Genomic DNA, 20,338 nt, shown 5'->3' on the forward strand with positions numbered 1-20,338 from the left:
CAGGCCAGGCGCAGTGGCTCATGACTGTAATCCCAGCATTTTGGGAGGCTGAGGCGGGAGGATCACCTGAGGTCAAGAGTTCAAGACCAGCCTGGCCAACATGGCGAAACCCCATCTCTACTAAAAATACAAAAAATTAGACGGGCGTGGTGGTGGGTGCCTGTAATCCCAGCTACTCGGGAGGCTGAGGCAGGAGAACCACTTGAACCTGGGAGGCAGAGGTTGCAGTGAGCCGAGATCGTGCCACTGCACTCCAGCCTGGGGGATAGAGCGAGATTGTCTCAAAAAAAAAAAAAAAAAAAAAAAAAAAGTAGACAGAGAGGCCAGAGAGAGTGAAGTCTGAAAGAAGACCAATCTTTGCATATACCTAATGCAGCAAAATCACTTCTGCCTATTGCATGGGCCCATCTAGTTGGATGGGCCACTAGTTTTGTTTACATACAAAAACAGAAAGCCAGTGGTTTTATTCCTCATCTTTTCTTCCTCTGATCCTGTATACAGGCAGCCCCCGTGACACAGGTTACTGCAGTTTATGGTCTTTTCTTCTGTCTACCCAGGCATGGAGATGTCTTTGTGCTCTATCCTTACCATGTTCCACAGTGTTCTCTCTCCTCCTGTGGGTTGGATATAATTGAAATGTGGAGCAACGGGGGTACCTGGAGGGCAGGACCCTATAACAATTCTATCACCTTTCTTTAGTTTTAAAAGCCTTGAAAAAAAAATTTTGGCAGAATGGTAGAGGCAAAATTGAGAATAGAAAATAATGATAATTGAAATTGAATGTGTAGTTAGTTGGTTGGGAACATAAGTATCTTCTGAGAAACTTGCCATTGGAAGAAAAGAGAGAGGTTGATTAGAAGAGAGGGTCAACAGAGGCTTTTGTTGGAAAGGGTGGTCCTAGAACGTATTTAGAGACAGAATAAAAATTGACAGAACAGACTGAAAAGACAAGAGAGGAGATAATGGAGAGAACAAGCTCACTGAGGAAGTGGGAGGGAGGAAATGGGGCAAGAATAGTAGACCAGAGGAAGAGGAGGAGCACATCTGTCTCAGAGTCAGTCACATTTTATTTGGGGCCAAGAACAAAAATAAAATGACCATGATCAGTAGGGCTTTAACTCCTTCTGCTGTCCTGCGGTTAGCTCTTTATGTATGCCGGGGTGTCCAATCTTTTTGCTTCCCTGGGCCATATTGGAAGAAGGATTGTCTTGGGCCACACATAAAATATGCCAACTGGCCGGGTGCGGTGGCTCACACCTGTAATCCCAGCACTTTGAAAGGCCAAGGTGGGCAGATCACCTGAGGTCAGGAGTTCGAGACCAGCCTGGCCAACATGGTGAAACCCCATCTCTACTAAAAATAACAAAAATGAGCTGGGTGTGGTGGCAGGCACCTGTAATCCCAGCTATTCAGGAGGCTGAGGCAGGAGAATTGCTTGAACCCGGGAGGTAGAAGTTGCAGTGAGCCAAGATCGCACCCTTGCACTCCAGCCTGGGTAACAAGCTCAAGACTCCTCAAAAAAATAATAATAATACACTAACAGTAACAATAGCTGATGAGCTTTACAAAAGAATCGCAAAAAATCTCACTGTTTTAAGAGAGCTTATGAATTTGTGTTGGGCCACATTCAAAACCATCCTGGGCTGCATGTGGCCCGTGGGCTGCGGGTTGGATGAGCTTGAGTACCTCGTCAAAATTTGGGAACACTGATGGCCTAAAAATATGTATATTTCCTGTATGATTTCCTTAATATTTTAAATAATGTTCTAACCATCTCTGCTTTTAGTCAGCCTCATCTTGGAGTCAGGAGACTGGGCTCCTGACTTACTTTGTCTTTTCTATATGTTTTCTCTTCCACAATCCTAATTTTTTGTCATCTACTCCCATAAACATTCTTTCCTTATCACCATTCTTTTCTTTAACCCTTAGCCTTACTTCCATTTCAGTGTTCTATTATGTAAGCTGCTAGTGACAATATTCAACTTAAGACTGCTTGGTAGGCCGGGCCCGGTGGCTCATGCCTGTAATCCCAGCACTTTGGAAGGCTGAGGCAAGTGGATTGCTTGAGGTCAGGAGTTCGAGACCAGCCTGGCCAACATGGTGAAACTCTGTCTCTACTAAAAATACAAAAATTAGCCAGGCGCGATGGTGGGCATCCATAATCCCAGCTACTTGGGAGGCTGAGGCAGGAGAATGGCTTGAACCCAGGAGGCAGAGGTTGTAGTAAGCCAAGATTGTGCCACTGCACTCCAGCCTGGGCGACAGAGTGAGACTCTGTCTCAAAAAAAACAAAAAACAAAAAAAACTACTTGATAATTAGCTTGGGCTGCTATGACAGAATACTGTAGACTGGGTGGCTTAAACAACAGAAATTTATTTCTCTTGGTTCTGAAAGCCAGGAAGTCCAAGATCAAGATGCTGGCAGATCCCATGTCAGATGAAGTCCCTCTTCCTCGTTTGCAAGTGGCAGTGTTCTCTTTGTATGCTCACATATGCGGGTGGGGAGAGCCAGCAAGGTCCCTACTTATTTTTGAGCACTTATCTCATTTGTAACTCCACCCCTCATGACCTAATTATCTCCCGGAGGCTCTAATTCCTAATACCATCACCTTGGGGGTTAGGATTTTACGGGGACACGTGTAGTCTATAACAATACCTAAAGCTATATTTTCTCATAATAACTAAATTTTATGTTTGGGACTTTTTTAGGTTTAGCATGAGCTTTAACAGACATAATCTGAAATACTATGTATTACCGAAAAAGCCTAAAAAGGTGGCATTTGACTGCCTAGAATGGATCAGAAAGCACCACCCATGTGAGTACAGCCATGTGATCAGCTGTCTAGAAGTAACAAATGTCTTTTTAGTACCACAATAAGATATATAAAATTGCATATTAAACATTCCTTTTTGCATTATGACAGCACTAACTTGCTCTTTATAGAGCAGACTATTGCAACTCTCTCAATTCTGGAAATTATAAAATCTCATTTGGTTTAATAACAATAAATTCTAACAAAAATATATTAAATACTTCCTCCTACACACGTATAACTTTTGGTTTCAATGTCTTTCCTCAGGCTTCTATCAGTGTTTGAATTATACAGCTTTTTGTTTTAGTGCCTTGTCCCAAGCCTGTCTGCCTTTGAGTTATATTAACTAAAATGAGATTCTGAAATTCATAGTAGTTTTCCACGTAACCCCCTTTCCGCTTTTCCATGGAGAATATTTTTGGTATTTCTATTTTATTTTTTAGAAATTAGTATACATATTTGTGTGGACAAATCAGTCAGTAGAGATCTACCAAGAAAAAGTCAGTTATTGCCCCGCTCAGGCCCACCTTGCCCAGGCAGCTAATGTCAATAGCTTCATGTGTATATCTAGACCTTTGACTCAGTCACAGAGAGATGACTTTTCCTTTAATACCTTTTACTTTCCATTTCTAAAAACAACACACATAATCATAAATATAATATATGCTCATTAAAGAAAATTTAGATGGCCAGGCACTGTGGCTCACGCCTGTAATCTCAGCATTTTGGGAGGCCGAGGTGGGTGAATCACTTGAGGTCAGGATTTCAAGACCAGCCTGGCCAAAATGGTGAAACCCCATCTCTACAAAAATTAGCCAGATGTGGTGGCACGCACCTGTAATTCCAGCTATTCTGGAGGCTGAGGCAGAAGAACTGCTTGAACCCGGGAGGCAGAGGTTGCAGTGAGTTGAGATCGTGCCACTGCACTTCGGCCTGGGCGACAGAGCAAGACTGTCTCAAAAACACAAAAAAGAAAATTTAGAAAGCAACAAAAAGAAGAAACAAAAGACAAACATCACTCAATGAGCAAAATCACTGTTATCATGTTATTACTAATTTCCAGTATTTTTCTATTCATTTTTTTCTACTAGCATACTATATACGTTTCTACCCTTAATCTACTTTATAATCATGAGCATTTTCCCATGTCTTTTAAAAACTTAGAAAACGCTTTTGATAGTTATAGTATATTTTGTTTCACAGTTCCCTTTATTTGTTTTCCTAATGTTGCTCATTAAAATCTTTGTAATTTTTAAAGTTTGAAGTAAAACTTTTGTTTATGTCTTTATATCACTTTATTTCCTAGATTAATTTCCTAGAAGGAAACTGAGTCAAAGGTATTTCTAAGACTCTTGATACATACTGCCATATGCTTTTGACAAAGTTTGTGCAAGAATGGCTTTTTTTTTTTTTTTTTTTTTTTTTTTTGAGACTGAGTCTCGCTCTATCTCCAGGCAGGAGTGTGGTGGTGCGATCTCAGCTCACTGCAACCTCTACCTCCTGGGTTAAAGTGATTCTCCTGCCTCAGCCTCCCGACTAGCTGGGATTACAGGTGCCCACCACCACACCTGGCTGATTTTTTTTGTATTTTTAGTAAAGATAGGGTTTCACCATGTTGTCCAGGCTGGTCTCGAACTCCCGACCTCAAATGATCTGCCCTCCTTGGCCTCCCAAAGTGCTGGGATTACAGGCATGAGCCACCGTGCCCAGCCAAGGATGGCTTTTTTATACCCACATGTATCTAGTGTGAAGTAGAGCCCAGAGTTCGTCCAGGTCCACCTCACGAGTCATTAGCAGCGACAGGATTAAAAGCCACATCTCACTTCCAGCGCACATGAATTCTTTGCTTGAATTATTCACGTGTGTGGTCTTCCAGCAGTATAAGAGCACTACGGGAGATCTATTCATGGTTCATATATTTCTGAAAACATAGTGTAAATTGTGTTGTTGTTTATGTTAAAAATTCTTGTTTCTCAGTACTCTTGGTTTCTTGGCAGATGATTCAGGGATAATTTACTGCCTCTCCAGGCGAGAATGTGACACCATGGCCGACACATTACAGAGAGATGGGCTCGCTGCTCTTGCTTACCATGCTGGTCTCAGTGATTCTGCCAGAGATGAAGTGCAGCAGAAGTGGATTAATCAGGATGGCTGTCAGGTAACATTTTTAAAGATAAACAAATAATAGAAATGATATTTTATAGCATATAACCAAACATGCACGTGTAGAATGCAAACTGTTTTTACCTCGAAGGTAGTAAACATCAAAATAAGACTGAAATTTAAAAAACAGATTTTCTTTGAGACTTCTAAAGTTGCTTTTTCTTTCAGAAAAAAAAAATCTGCTTGAGATATAATTCACATATCATAAAATTTATCCTTTCAAAGCAAACAAGTTAGTACTTTTTAGTATATTCGCAAAGTTGTACAATAATCATCACTATCTAATTCCAGAATTTTTGATCACCATAAAAAGAAACCTCATACCCAGTCACTTCCCCCACCCCCTAATGCCTGGAAATCACAGATCTACTAACTACTGCTAACCTGTTTCTAGAGTTTATTACTCTGTACATTGCATGTAAATAGAATCATACAGTATGTGGTCTTTGTGACTTTTCTTTTTTTTTTTTTTCCGGAGACAGAGTCTCACTCTGTCGCCCAGACTGCAGTGCAGTAGAGGGATCTCGGCTTATTGCAATCTCCGCCTCCCAGGTTCAAGTGATTCTCCTGCCTCAGCCTCCTGAGTAGATGGGATTACAGATGTGCGCCACCATGCCCAGCTAATTTTTGTATTTAATATTTTTAGTGGAGACTCGAACTGGTCTCGAACACCTGGCCTCAAGTGATCCACCTGCCTCAGCCTCCCAAAGTGCTGGGATTATAGGCATGAGCCACCTCGCCTGGCCTGTTTGCTTTTATTTAGCATAATTTTTTTCAAGATTTATCCATATTTTGGCATATATAAGTACTTCATGCCTTTTTATGGTCAGATAATATTCTGTTATATGGATATAACACAGTTTATCTACTCATCAGCTGGTTAGACATTTGGCTTGTTTTGTTTCTATTTTTTTTTTTTTTTTTGAGACAGGGTCTTACTCTTTCATTCAGGCTAGAGTGCAGTGGCATGTTCTCTGCTCACTGCAGACCGTACCTCAAACAATTCTCCGACTTCCCAAGTAGCTAGGACCACAGGTGCACCACTATGCCCAGCTAATTTTTCTATTTTTTGTATAGACGAGGTCTCCCTGTGTTGCCCAGCCTGGTCTTGAACTCCTGGGCTCAAGTGATACTCCTGCCTCAACCTACCAAATTCTTGCAATTATAGGTGTGAGCCACCATCCCCGGCGTGTTTCTACTTCTTGGCTACTATGAATAATGGCTTTGTGAGCATTCATGTACAAGTTTTTCCATGGACATATGCTTTCAGTTCTCTTGGGTAGACTTGCTGGGTCAAATGGCAACTCTTTGTTTAACTTTTAGAGGAACTGTGAAACTGCTTTTCGAAGTGGCTCTGCAGTTCTGCATTCTCACCAGCAATGTATGAGGTGCCAGTGTCTCCATGTCTTCACCAATATTTTTTATTGTCCAGCTTTTTTAATGTGTTCGGCCTTGTGGGTGGGAAATGGTATCTCTTTGTGGGTTTTTTTTATTTCACATGGAAGACCACACATGTGAATAATTCAAGCAAGGAATTCATGTCACCCAGGCTGGAGTGCAGTGGTGCAATCTTGGCTCACTGCAACTTCCGCCTCCCGGTTCAAGCAATTCTCCTGCCTCAGCCTCCCAAGTAGCCGGAACTACAGGCATGCACCACCACACCCAGCTGATTTTTGTATTTTTAGTAGAGATGAACTCCTGACCTCATGATCTGCCTACCTCAGCCTCCCAAAGTGCTGGGATGAGAGGTGTGAGCCACCATGCCTGGCCCTCTTTGTGGTTTTGATTTGCATTTCCCTAGTAACTAACAATATTGGGCATCTGCTTCTGAGATGAGAAATTTGCCGTCACCCAGGTGGGTGGGGAGGAACGCTGAGAATACTTTATGAGAATACTTTAGGCATCTCTTTTTTTTTTTTTCTTTGAGACAGAGTCTCGCTCTGTTGCGCAGGCTGGAGTGCAGTGGTGCGATCTCGGCTCACTGCAAGCTCCACCTCTCGGGTTCACGCCATTCTCCTGCCTCAGCCTCCCGAGTAGCTGGGACTACAGGCGCCCACCACCATGCTTGGTTAATTTTTTTTGTATGTTTAGTAGAGACGGGGTTTCACTGTGTTAGCCAGGATGGTCTCGATCTCCTGACCTCGTGATCCGCCTGCCTTGGCCTCCCAAAGTGCTGGGATTACAGGCATGAGCCACCGCGCCTGGCCTACTTTAGGCATCTCTTATTGTGGTAAATGCCAGCCTTGGATAGATCCCTCTAAATGTAAGGATGAATTTCAGCAAAACAACTAATAATTACTTGGAGCCAATGAAAAGTTTCAGCTCAGGAAAAAGTATTTACTTTGAAGATTGAGAGGAAAAATATCTCTCAAAATTGTTTTCTCTGGGAAAACAGAAAATTTTAGAGGATATCAGTTTAGTATCCTGAGAAAGATATAAGAAGACTTGATATACATGAACTAGCAACAACTTCCATAAGAAGATCACAGGGTGAAATGAAGGGAGAAATAAAAATCCAGTTTATGGCCAGGTGCAGTGGCTCACCCCTGTAATCCCACCACTTTGAGAGGCTGATGTGGATGGATCACCTGAGATCAGGAGTTTGAGACCAGCCTGGCCAATATGGTGAAACCCTGTCTCTACTAAAAATACAAAAATTAGCTGGACGTGGTGACGGGCATCTGTAGTCCCAGCTACTCGGGAGGCTGAGGCAGGGGAATCACTTGAACCTGGGAGCCAAAGGTTGCAGTGAGCCGAGATCGTGCCACTGTACTCCAGCCTGGGGAACAGAACAAGACTCTATGTCAAAAAAAATAAAAGAAAGAAAAATTCAGCTTATCCAAATAAGAAAAACAAAACTAAAAGCAGAATTATATATTAAGACACAAATGGAATGACTCAGTCTCGGTGGAGACAATAGAATCAGTGATGTAGTGAGTAGCTTGAGAATGCAAGGGAAAAAAGAGATTAAAATGGGGTGGGGTGGAAATTATCTTTGTTGACAAAGGAGGTAAGGATTCAGCCTAAGAACAGTAAGCGTACCCAAGCAAGAAAGCAGGATAATTGAAACAGATAAGTGTGTTATAAATAAATACGTAACAAATACATGACAAAAATAATAGAAGACTGTCTTCAGAGTTGGAAGAAGGAAGACTGGGACAAAAGAATTTCATACCCAGCTCATTGTCATTTATGTTGAAACCAACAAAAGGTCATTTTCAGATATGCAAAAAGTTCAGAAATATGTCACTCATTTGTCTTCTTGAAATACTGATTTCAGTCTTCCCAAATTAGTTTATATATTTAATCCAAATGCCAGTGTTTTGTTTTTTTGTTTTTTTCCCTTTGATAAACTTTTTCTAAAGTTTGCCTGGAAGAATATTCAAGTGAAAATGACTAAGAGAGTTTGGCAAAAAACCTAATAACACAGGAACACTAGTTTGCAGTACATTATAGGCAGATCAGTGGAACAGAACTGACCAGAAAACATGTAAAAACAATACATGATAAGGAAAAAGTTTGCAGGAAAGGGCCAGGCATGGTGGTTCACACCTGTAATCCCAGCACTTTGGGAGGCCAAGGTGGGAAGATCACTTGAGCCTAGGAGTTCGAGACCAGCCCAGGCAACATGGTGAAACCCCGTCTCTACAAAAAATACAAAAATTAGCCTGGCATGCTGGTGCACACCTGTAGTCCCAGCTACTCGGGACTCTGAGGCAGGAGAATAGCTTGAACCCTGGAGGTGGAGGTTGCAGTGAGCTAAAATAGCGCCACTGCATTCCAGCCTGGGCAACAGACCGAGACTGTCTCAAAAAAAAAAAAAAGAATGATTTTTTTCAAGTACTTTAAATGATTATGTGTAGTATAAATAATCTACAGTGGAGATATATATATAACTTTGATCAAAAATATGGTTAAAAAATAGTGAGGGGTTTATAAAAATCTAATTATTTCTGCTCTCAGACTAATTAATCCTTACAGTCAGAATATAATATTAGCCTACACCAGCTCGACAGACTTGATCTTGTTAGATTCAGGAGACAGAATAAAACTTGACCATTATTCTTCACAAAGAATGATTGTGGCTTTAAGTTTTAAAAGCACAGAAATAAAGAAGGAAATCACAATTAAACAAAGCCACTTTTCCCATTTTCAAGAATTAAGAGCTTTCAGAAAGAGTTGGCAGCCTCGCATCCTCATCTGGAGGCTGCAGACGGTGCCTCACAGCCCTGTGTCTGCCCTAATACTCAGAGACGCACCTGGACTTCATGGAACCCTGTGGGTCATGCTTCCGGACCTGTTGGCTGACACATCTTGCTGTGCAGCCTCTCCACCTGCTCTCCATCACTAGAAGCTACAATAGTCTTTCTGTTTCCAAGGAGATTTGCCTTTGATCCGAGTGCCATAAATGTAGATGGATGACTAACTGAGAGTGCAGGCCACTCACCGCCATTCCTGGTGTTGATAAATGTACCACTTTACTGTCCACATATTCCAGAACTTGCAGTTCCTTCCGCTGGTACTCACAGTTGCTGAAATCATGTCATTAGCCTCAGTCTGCCTGCCAGATATTTCAGATGCCTTTGAAATACTGTTCTTGCAGTAGCAATTCATTTTTTTAAGTGCTAAAAAAAACCTTGCAGTTTTATTTGTGAAATGTAATTTTGCCTGGAGACATAACATTTTGGTCTGGGTTAAATAACTCCTAAATTCGCAACTGAAATGGATATCCTTGAAAACTGATTTATCAAGCTCCTGAGAGTGAACTATCACCTTGCATCCACTAAGTAATTTGTAAGGGCTAAGATCCACAGTCCCTGGTGTTTTTCCTTTTTTTGGTATAAGTAGCTCTCAGACTTTTATCCACATGAGTTTCCATTAAAATTGTACAAGCTTTGACTTTAAATCAGCTGATGAATAGAAGGAGTTGGTGTGTGATCAGCTGGTACCATTGAAACACTGATGATAAGCAGTGGAGCAGGTAAGAACGCATTGTTCCTGAGCCATTGGAGGAACTAGCAGCAACGACCTCTGAGGAGACCTGGGAGCACCCTGGAGCTCCTGAGCAGCACGTTGCTTATAATCACTGACCTGGATATCATGACTGTGTGAGCAACAGCCCCGACACCTCAGCAGCAAAAACAGAGAACAGTGGCAGCACATCGTGGGCTGACTGCAGTTGATTCTGGCTTTCTTACGTGAGAATGCCAAGTCATACAAGAAAGTGCCTGCCACGCTGAGCTTCTCTTTACCTTCTTGGGTTTTAATGGAATCGCAAGTTATCAGTATAAAAACTCACATTAGTTATACTAAATAGTGGGACCAAGTTAAGATATTAGGTTGTTATGTAGTGTGCATTTTAAAGTAAAACAAATGATAGAACTTTTAGAAGTGTCTATTATGAAAATGTTCCTTCAAGTCTGTGCCTTATGAATCTAATAAGCTTTTGCTTTTATTTCAGGTTATCTGTGCTACAATTGCATTTGGAATGGGGATTGACAAACCGGATGTGCGATTTGTGATTCATGCATCTCTCCCTAAATCTGTGGAGGGTTACTACCAAGAATCTGGCAGAGCTGGAAGAGATGGGGAAATATCTCACTGCCTGCTTTTCTATACCTATCATGATGTGACCAGACTGAAAAGACTTATAATGAGTAAGCCGGGCTCCATTGTAGAGACATTCTATCATCTTCAGTCTCATGATAGTAATCTACTCCTGCTATTGTGGTACTTCTGGTCCACTTTTCCTTAAATAATCATAGAAAAATAGAGGTGTTTATACAGATTGGCAATTTTATTTTAGTTCATTTTTGTTATAAAAGTGGTAAGTGCTTATTATGTAAAACTCAAATGATACAGATGTGTACAAGGCAGAAAATTTACAAACCATGCCTTGTAGTTTTGCCCCAAAAATAACTCTAGTTATTGGTTTCCTTTGTATCCTTTCGGACCGAATTTCTGCATGCATTCTTGCATGTAACACGTATTTCAAACATGCAGGAAGATAAAAAGGAGAAAATAATGAGCTGTCATATACCCAGCACTTTGGGAGGCCGAGGCCAAAAAAAAAAAAAAAAAATTTAGGCCCAAACAATTTAATAGATATTTAAGTCCTGATAACAGCAACTATTTGGGGGAAAAATACTCATAAACTGGAAGAAAAAATAATATTTTTTAAAAATTATTTTCCTTTTTTTTTTTTTTTTTTTTTGAGACAGAGTTGCGCTCTTGTCACCGAGGCTGGAGTGCGATGGCACGATCTCAGCTCACTGCAACCTCCACCTTCTGGGTTCAAGTGATAATCCAGCCTCAGCCTCCTGAGTAGCAGGGATTACAGGCTCACGCCACCACACCCAGCTAATTTTTGTATTCTTAGCAGAGACAGGGTTTTGCCATGTTGGCCAGGCTGGTCTCAAGCTCCTGACCTCAGGTGATCCGCCCACCTTGGCCTCCCAAAGTGCTAGGATTACAGGCGTGAGCCACCGTACCTGGTGTTAAAATTCTTAAGTAACGACAGTTGCTTACTGATGGAAAGTATGCCACTGCTGTTCTCACACATTGGAATCAAATCAGACACCGCCACCCTCATTTCCTGTTTCACATTGATTTTCTTGAGATACTTCTTTTTATCATAGCAACTGCCAAAAACCCAGCTTTGCAAAGATAAGATATTGCTAATAGGAATGTAGCACAATCTAATGTTAATACCATTAACTACCTCAAGCTAATAATTTGGGTGATGTTCAACAGATGTTAGGCATTGCTGTGTTTCTCTTAATTTAAAATATTCTGTCTCTGTGAGTTCACCACAGCACCCCAGGGCTTGTTGGCACACAATTTTGGAAGCATTGGTGTACTACTTTGACCTCAGATACTGAGATAAGTGCATGGCCACTGCCATAATCTCAGGCTCTGCTTCCTCGGGATGTTCAGTTCAGTACATGCTCGACTGATAAATACAGCAAATATAAGTCAAACCATCATCATTGGGGATAAAAAAGATTTGAAAAAAAAAACCTAACATTTATTCCTATAATACTAAAATCTTGAGGATGAACATTAATACTCAGTTAATTATAATATAGAATGCCATGTTGACATAATGCTGTTAACAGTAATTTTCTTATTTAATATTTAAAGTTATATTAATCTATTCTAAATATTTCTATGATATGCTCTGTTTTTCCCCTATAAGTATGTCTTACTATATTCTTCATCTCTTTCAGTGGAAAAAGATGGAAACCATCATACAAGAGAAACTCACTTCAATAATTTGTATAGCATGGTACATTACTGTGAAAACATAACAGAATGTAGGAGAATACAGCTTTTGGCCTACTTTGGTGAAAATGGATTTAATCCTGATTTTTGTAAGAAACACCCAGATGTTTCTTGTGATAATTGCTGTAAAACAAAGGTAAAAAAAGAAGTTTTAAAATTCTTTAAAATTTTTTTTCTCTTACTTTAAAAATGTAGATACAAATTAGATTGCAAAAGGTGGTCTCCGACAGATTAACAGGGGAAAGACAGCTTCCTTCCAGTAGTAATTTGGAATGGAAACATTTAAAAAGTAATTTCATGCAATATCTTTTGTTTATAATTAGAACCCTGTTAAAAAATATACTGGACATCAGCATATCCAAAATATTGAGTTTATGTATATGCCTGATGATTACAGAATATTTTGGAAATATTAATATGCAAACATCCAAAAAGATCCAACATGGGCAGGTAGAATATTTTAAATTTAATATATTGTTATTAATATATTACATTATATTAAAAATCTAATTGATTAAATTAAATATATTAAAATTGATGTTTTAATATTTTAAATATTTAATATACTAAAAGATCTCATTCTCAAAAGAATAATAACTAGCGTACTGTATGTTTGAATTCAAATCAATTACATTATTCTTTTTTTTTGACTATAAAGAATAACAGTAACTGCTTGTGGATAAATTCACTATTATCTGTCCTAAAATACCCTTGGGAGATTGTTAAATTCAATTATTAGGTACTTATTTTACCTATCATGGTAATTCTACATTTTAATGTCTACTGTAACCTACTGCTTACTGAACATTTTCACGTTTGCTGTATTATTTACCTATCTGGGAGTATTAAACTTACATGTGCAAGATGCTGGAGAGCCACAAGTGACCATGGTATGGACCAATTCATAGACTGGAGCGGAGACTGACATACATGTGTTCATAGAAGTTTAACACTCTGGCTGGGCACAGTGGCTCATGCCTGTAATCCCAGCACTTTGGGAGGCCGAGGCGGGAGGATCACCTGAGGTCAGGAGTTCAACCAGCCTGACCAACATGGTGAAACCCTGTCTCTACTAAAAAAATACAAAATTGGCCGGGCGTGGTGGCCCATGCCTGTAATCCCAGCTACTTGGGAAGCTGAGGCAGGAGAGTCGCTTGAACCTGGTAGGTAGAGGCTGCAGTGAGCCGAGATCATGCCATTGCACTCCAGCCTCGGCAACAGGAGTGAAACTCCATCAAAAAAAAAAAAAGAAAGAAAGTTTAATACTCTCAGTAAGTATAGTTAAAAAAGACAGAGCACAAGGCAGAGCAGAGGGTAGTCTCTCTCAGTGTGGAACTGGCAAATTCATGCCATCTCCTCCCACCCCACCCTATCCCGTAAACATTGCTAATCAGTTCCCTCATTCAACAGATATTTGTTGGGCTATGTAACAGGCACTGTTGTAGGAATTTGGGATATATCACTAAACAAAATTAAAATCCCTGCCCTTGTGGAGCTTACACTCTAGCAGAGGGAGGCCAGTTACAAACAATATACAGAATAAATATACGTGAAAGGATAAGAGCTGTGGTGAATGGCACAGCAGAGTAGAAAGATAGGAGGAATGGGTAGAGTGCAGGATGCAGTATTAGACAGGGTGGTCCTTGGAAGTCTAACTGAGAAGATGGGAGCTGAGGAAAATCTTGAAGGAGGGAGTTAGCTGGCAGCTCCCTGGATGTGAGCTTTCCTGGAAGAAGCATTGGCTAGAGCAAAGGCCCTAAGGTGGGGGTGTGCCTGGTGTGTTCGAGAGATAGCAAGGGAGTCCATGTGGCTGAGCAGGATTAAGAGCCAGCGAGGGGAAGAGGTGATGGAGAGCCAGAGCAGTCACTTGAGGGCCAGAGTCCCAGAGTAACAGGAGGCCTGAGTGACTGGCAGGATGGAGTTATCCTTGGCTAAGATGCAGAAGGCTGGTTGGCAGTGAAGATCAGGAGTTTGGTTTGAGTTACCTAAATTGGGAATCTAATATTGAATTACATATTAAGATTCAAAAATTCTGAAAAGAGACTGGTGGCACATGGGTGATATTTAAAGCGTGGCCATCAGCTGACAGTCGGGATAACAGAAGGGACGGAAGAGAAAGGAGAAAGTATGAAATAGTTGTCTAGGACGGGTCAGTAAACTTGCTTTTAAAGGGCCACAGCGTAAATATTGTACACTTTGCAGCCATAGTCTCTGTCACAACGACTCACAACTTTGCCATTGTAGTCTAAATGCAGACATAAACAATAAATACACCAATTTTCCAGTCATCTTCCGTGGCTGTGTTCCAATAAAACTTTATGCACAAAAACAGGCATCCAGCTCCCGGGCCATAGTTTGCTGACTTCTGTTGTGAGAGAATGGAGGAATGATAGGCTAGGGAAGTACAAAGATAATGATTGCCTACAGCATTAACAGTCCATTCGAGCTTTGTGGCCACGTATTGACAATGAAAATGCCAAGTTCAGCCACATAGGTACAGGGACAGTGTAGATGGAGAATTGGATCCATTATGTTTTGCCAGGTAATATGTTGAAGTGATCTAAGGGCAAGAGAGCTGAGGGTCTATGAGAGGTAGTGATTATAATGATTGACTGTGGAGTTTCAGCTGAGTTAGGAGGACATCTGAGGTTGGGGATCAGCAGATGGGCATTCCCAAGGGATTGTTGGAGTCAGAATACCACATGGTATGAGTTGGAAAGATAGGATGTGGTGGTCTGAGAATGAAGGAGTTGCCATTATTAGTAAGCTTAAGGTAGGAAGTGTGAGTGGCTGATGTATGTGGAGGACAGGATCATTGGAGCAGAGGAGATCAAGAACCAAAAGGCCAAAGTAAGAGGATCAGCTCTATATACCTAATCACCAAGAATTAAGGTAGATGGCCAGGTGCTGTGGCTCACACCTGTAATCCCAGCACTTTGGGAGGCTGAGGCAGGCGGATCACCTGAGGTCAGGAGTTAGAGACTAGCCTGGCCAACGTGGTGAAACCCCATCTCTACTAAAAATACAGAAAAATTAGCTGGGCATGGTGGCAGGTGCCTGTAACCCCAGCTACTCGGGAGGCTGAGGCAGGAGAATCGCTTGAACCTGGGAGGTGGAGGTTGCAGGGAGCTGAGATTGCGCCCTTGCACTCCAGCCTGGGCGACAAGAACGAAACTCCGTCTCAAAGGAAAAAAAAAAAATTAAGGTAGGAATGGAGTGACAGGGCACTTTTTCTTGATGATTCTAGATAGGGCCTCAGAATCACTTCCAGTTGTTAATGTAAGACCAGAAACCTGTTCATCTCCAGGTTATTGGTGTGTGCCAATGACAAGGATTAGAGTAGGGAGAACTGCATACACAGAAGCACCAAGCATGATGCAGCTTTTTACACCTGTAAGTGGTCAGTACTGCTGGTAGAGAGAACTAGGAGAGAGGAAGGTAAAAAGTCATCTAGTAATGGGGACTCTAAAAAGTGGGCAAAGTTTGGGGATAGCTGAAGGAAATGAGAAAGGAAGCTGACAGGAGATGATGAAAGAGCATTGACTATGGCACCAAAGACCCCACAGGGGTTAGAATTCGTGGATTTACGTGGCATCCCACAGGTTGCCACCCAGTATGTAACAGAGCACTATTCTAGGAGGCATGAAGGATTTAAATTGTGTGTGTGTGTGTTTGTCTGTGTGTTATATATGTGTTTCTACCCACAGAGAGCTATCAGGTAGTTGAAAGACAAGATGTATCTCTGTGAAACAGTAACAACATAGAGTGGTAATTGTTCTAGAACTTAGATGAGAATGAACATTTGAAATTTCCATAGGTTTTAGTCTTGGTATTGGTCTGGAAATGGGTTATGATGAATCTACCATAGTTAATATCAAACCCTGGTAATCTAGGCATTGTTACCTTAATTATAGCAGAAAGTATTCTCTTTTTATTCATAGGATTATAAAACAAGAGATGTGACTGATGATGTGAAAAGTATTATAAGATTTGTTCAAGAACATAGTTCATCGCAAGGAACGAGAAATATAAAACATGTAGGTCCTTCTGGAAGATTTACTATGAATATGCTGGTCGACATTTTCTTGGGTAAGTCATCTGTTTTGAATGTTTGAGTTACATCAATTGAAATTGAGCACTAAAGAATTTATTACAAGTACATAGAAAAAAATCACTTTTGTCTATTTTCTTATAAAACTTGAGTTTCTGAATAAAACTTTTAAGTAACAAAAGAAAGTCAATTATTATACTATTTTATATAATGTATATGTCACTAAGTTGAGATGGTTTCACATACAAGAAGAAAATAATAAAGCTTATGCAAGTTCATCTGAGTGAGTGGAATGTAACTATTAAAATGTTAGTAAGGAAATAAAATGAGGATTAGACCCATAACAGCATAGAGAATAGGAGAGAGACTATTATCAGATTAGAGCCTTTAAAATCTCTTAGGGGCAGGCATAGTAGCTCACTCCTGTAATCCCAGCACTTTGGGAGCCCGAGGCGAGTGGATCACCTGAGGTCAGGAGTTTGAGATCAGCCTGGCCAACATGGGAAACCTTGTCTCTACTAAAAATACAAAATATTAGCCAGGCGTGGTGGCAGGCACCTGTAATCCCAGCTACTTGGGAGGCTGAGGCAGGAGAATCGCTTGAACCCGTGAAGTAAAGGTTGCAGTGAGCTGAGATCGCACCATTGCACTCCAGCCTGGGCAACAAGAGTGAAACTCTTCTCAAAAATAATAAAAATAAACAAACAAACAAACACAAAAATTAGCCGGGTGTGGTGGTGGGCGCCTGTAATCCCAGCTACTCAGGAGGCTGAAGCAGGAGAATCTCTTGAACCCAGGAGGCAGAGGTTGCGGTAAGCCGAAATCACGCCATTGTACTCCAGCCTGGGCAACAAGAACGACACTCCGTCTTGAAAAAAAAAAAAAAAAAATTAGGAAATGGATGGAAGCATGTTAACAAATAGAACAAAATGCAATAAAGCCACAATCCAAAATGAATGTAGGGAAGATTTATAACAGAAAAGATCCCTTCAGCCAGGCAAAACCCCAACACTAAGCATCAGTCTGGAAGTCTAGAGGTACGAGACGGTAGGAGTGAAACCAGGGGAGCCAAAATTAGGAAGTGGGGCTAGACTTGGTGGCTCACACCTGTAATCCGAGCACTTTGGGAGACCTACGTAGGAGGATTGCCTAAGCCCAGGAGTTAGAGACTAGCCTGGGCAACATGGCAAAATACTGTCTCTACAAAAAAAAATTACAAAAATTAGCCAGGCATGGTGGCACATGCCTGTAGTCTCAGCTACTCAGGAGGCTGAGGTGGGAAGGTTTCTTGAGCCCAGGAGGAGGAAGTTGCAGTGAGCCGAGATCACGCCACTGCACTCCAGCCTGGGTGACAGAGCAAGACTCCGTCTCAAAAAAAAAAAAGAAAAATAGAAAACGTGCCCACAAAAGAACTGCATAGAATGCCTGGAATTGACTCAAGAACAAAAATAAACGAAGTGATTGCCTAAAGAGTAGAAGGGCCGCTGAATTAGGGGTCAGAGCCCCTAAGTGGCATCTGGGAGCTGCCCGGCCTACCTAAAGTCTGGTCCCACCTACTTACCCTAAAGCAAACCTGACAAATATCCCCATTCAGGGAAGGAATTTGGGAGGAAGTAAATCTAGATAGAAAATAACAGAAGAAACCCACCTAAAAAGTTTACATAGTCCCTGAAAGTTACATAGAAATGAACGGTAAAGGCTGAGCTTGGTAGTTCACGCCTGTAATCCCAGCACTTTGGGAGGCCAAGACAGGCGGATAACAAGGTCAAGAGATGGAGACCATCCTGGCTAACACGGTGAAACCCCGTCTCTACTAAAAATACAAAAATTAGCTGGGCGTGGTGGCGGGTGCCTGTAGTCCCAGCTACTCAGGAGGCTGAGGCAAGAGAATCGCTTGAACCTGGGAGGTGGAGGTTGCAGTGAGCCAAGGTCACGCCACTGTACTCCAGCCTGGCGACAGAGCGAGACTCCATCTCAAAAAAAGAAAGAAATGGACAGTAAAGAGGAAGACCAAATAAATAGAATATTTGACCCTGGGTGATAGAGATAATTGAAAATAGTAGTTTGGGAGAGAGGGGAGAGAAGACTCCTTAGTATCGTCTTAAAGAGTTTTTACAATAAAGACTTAAATAATAACTGAATAATGGACAAGAAATAAAAATGAGAAAGAGCTGTCAATTTTAAATGATTGACAAGGTAAATTTAGTGGAGAGGTTGGAAAATAAAGTCAAGAAAATTTAGGAACTGATCAAAATGATGTATGGAAAATAGAGAAAGCATAGAAAGGATTAATCCTCAGTAGATGTAAAATCTGACAAAAATTTTGGAAATGGAAAATAAAGGGAATTATCAAACCAATGATATAGGAAAACTTCCTAGAATGGAAGACATAAAAGTTTTGGATTAAAATGCTCACTGAATGCCAAATAAGATGCCTGTAAAAAAAATTTAAGACATATGGCCACAAGATTTGAGAATACTAAGAGTTAAAGACATGTCAAACAGGAAAAACTTTTCCTCAGCCCTCTTAGGTTCATTCATGGGACCTGCAAATTAAACCAACAAAAAACAGATTAGCAAGGGAAAAGACAGATTTAGTCATGTGTGGATAGGAGTTCACAGAAAAATGTGGTTCAAAGGGGCAGTTAGAATGTGGGGCTTATATACCATCTTAATAGAGGAAGGGGAGAAGGAGGGTACTTATGGAAAAACAAATGACTGTTAGGAAAGACAGATGGACTGTTAGGAGACCAGATGGGAGATACAAAGTTTTTATGACAATGTCTGTTTAAGTGTGGTGTGAAGTCTTATCTCTGTTTAAAAGGGTCAGCTTTCCCTGGTTTTTCCCAGGGAGGGAATTTATGACAACCGAGTTCTTTTGGGAGGCCCTGCTTTTTGGCAGATAAGAGATTTCAGATGCCTTCTGCTCAAAATAATTTTTATGCCACAGTGGCATATTCTGGACCCCTTCAGAGACAATCCTGAAAGCTCTGGAAAGAAAACAGGAACCCAAACCAGACTGACATCAGCTTAATATCAGCAATCCTGGAGACTAGCAGGCAAAGAAAGTGAGCGTACGTCGTGATTTGATAAGTGGTGGAACCCACCCATGGGTCCAGTGAAGAAAACCCATAGTCACAGTCAAGCAGCAGGGCCAGTAAGCAATCCATGCAGACTAACAAAAGTCAGGAGGAGGCTGGGCATGGTGGCTTACGCCTGTAATCCCGGCACTTTGGGAGGCTGAGGCGGGCGGATCACAAGGTTAGGAGTTTGAGACCAGCCTGACCAACATGGAGAAACTCCATCTCTACTAAAAATACAAAATAAGCTGGGCATGGTGGCACGCACCAGTAATCCCAGCTAGTCGGGAGGCTGAGGCAGGAGAATTGCTTGAACCCAGGAGGCAGAGGTTGCAGTGAGCCAAGATCATGCCATTGCACTCCAGCATGGGCAACAAGAGTGAAACTCCATCTCAAAAAAAAAAAAAAAGGAGGAACAGGGCCCACCCAACATAGAGAGTAAGAAAGGAATGGTTTTATTGATAACAGTGAAGAATGCAAATGTTACTTCTCAACCAAAAAAAAGGAGAGAGGCCCTTAGAAACTCCAGGAAAAAGATTATACAAGACAGCAAGATCAAATATAAAACAAAGGAAGTTGTGGCCAGGCGCAGTGGCTGATGCCTATAATCCCAGTATTTTGGGAGGCCAAAGTGAGTGGTTTGCTTGAGGTCAGGAGTTCGAGACCAGCCTGGCCAACATGGCAAAACCTCATCTCTACAAAAAAATACAAAAATTAGCTGGGACTGATGGTGTGCACCTGTAATCCCAGGAGGCCAAGGCAGGAGAATCACTTGAATCTGGGAGGCGGAGGTTGCAGTGAGCTGAGATCACACCACTGCACTCCAGCCTAGGTGACAGAGCAAGACTCCATCTCAAAAAAAAAAAAAAAGTTGTAACATGACTTTGAGGAATTGGTAAAATGTACAAAAAAAAAATCCATTTGACATGGATGTGGTAAACATTCTC

The 20,338-nt window shown here is 41.3% G+C and overlaps 1 protein-coding gene across 4 annotated transcripts in view; it reads left to right on the forward strand.

Moving 5' to 3' along the window:
• BLM (BLM RecQ like helicase) overlaps positions 1-20,338 on the forward strand; it is a 99,511-nt gene that overhangs the window by 64,927 nt on the left and 14,246 nt on the right. For all 4 annotated transcript variants that reach the window (XM_030815030.1, XM_030815033.1, XM_030815032.1 and 1 more), the window contains 5 exons: positions 2,710-2,816; positions 4,811-4,971; positions 10,438-10,633; positions 12,206-12,396; positions 16,202-16,349. In XM_030815030.1, the coding sequence (XP_030670890.1) occupies positions 2,710-2,816; positions 4,811-4,971; positions 10,438-10,633; positions 12,206-12,396; positions 16,202-16,349 (803 nt within the window). The remainder of the gene's footprint in view (positions 1-2,709; positions 2,817-4,810; positions 4,972-10,437; positions 10,634-12,205; positions 12,397-16,201; positions 16,350-20,338) is intronic.

The sequence above is a fragment of the Nomascus leucogenys genome, chromosome 6 (assembly GCF_006542625.1).
Source record: "Nomascus leucogenys isolate Asia chromosome 6, Asia_NLE_v1, whole genome shotgun sequence".
Lineage (NCBI taxonomy): Eukaryota > Metazoa > Chordata > Mammalia > Primates > Hylobatidae > Nomascus > Nomascus leucogenys.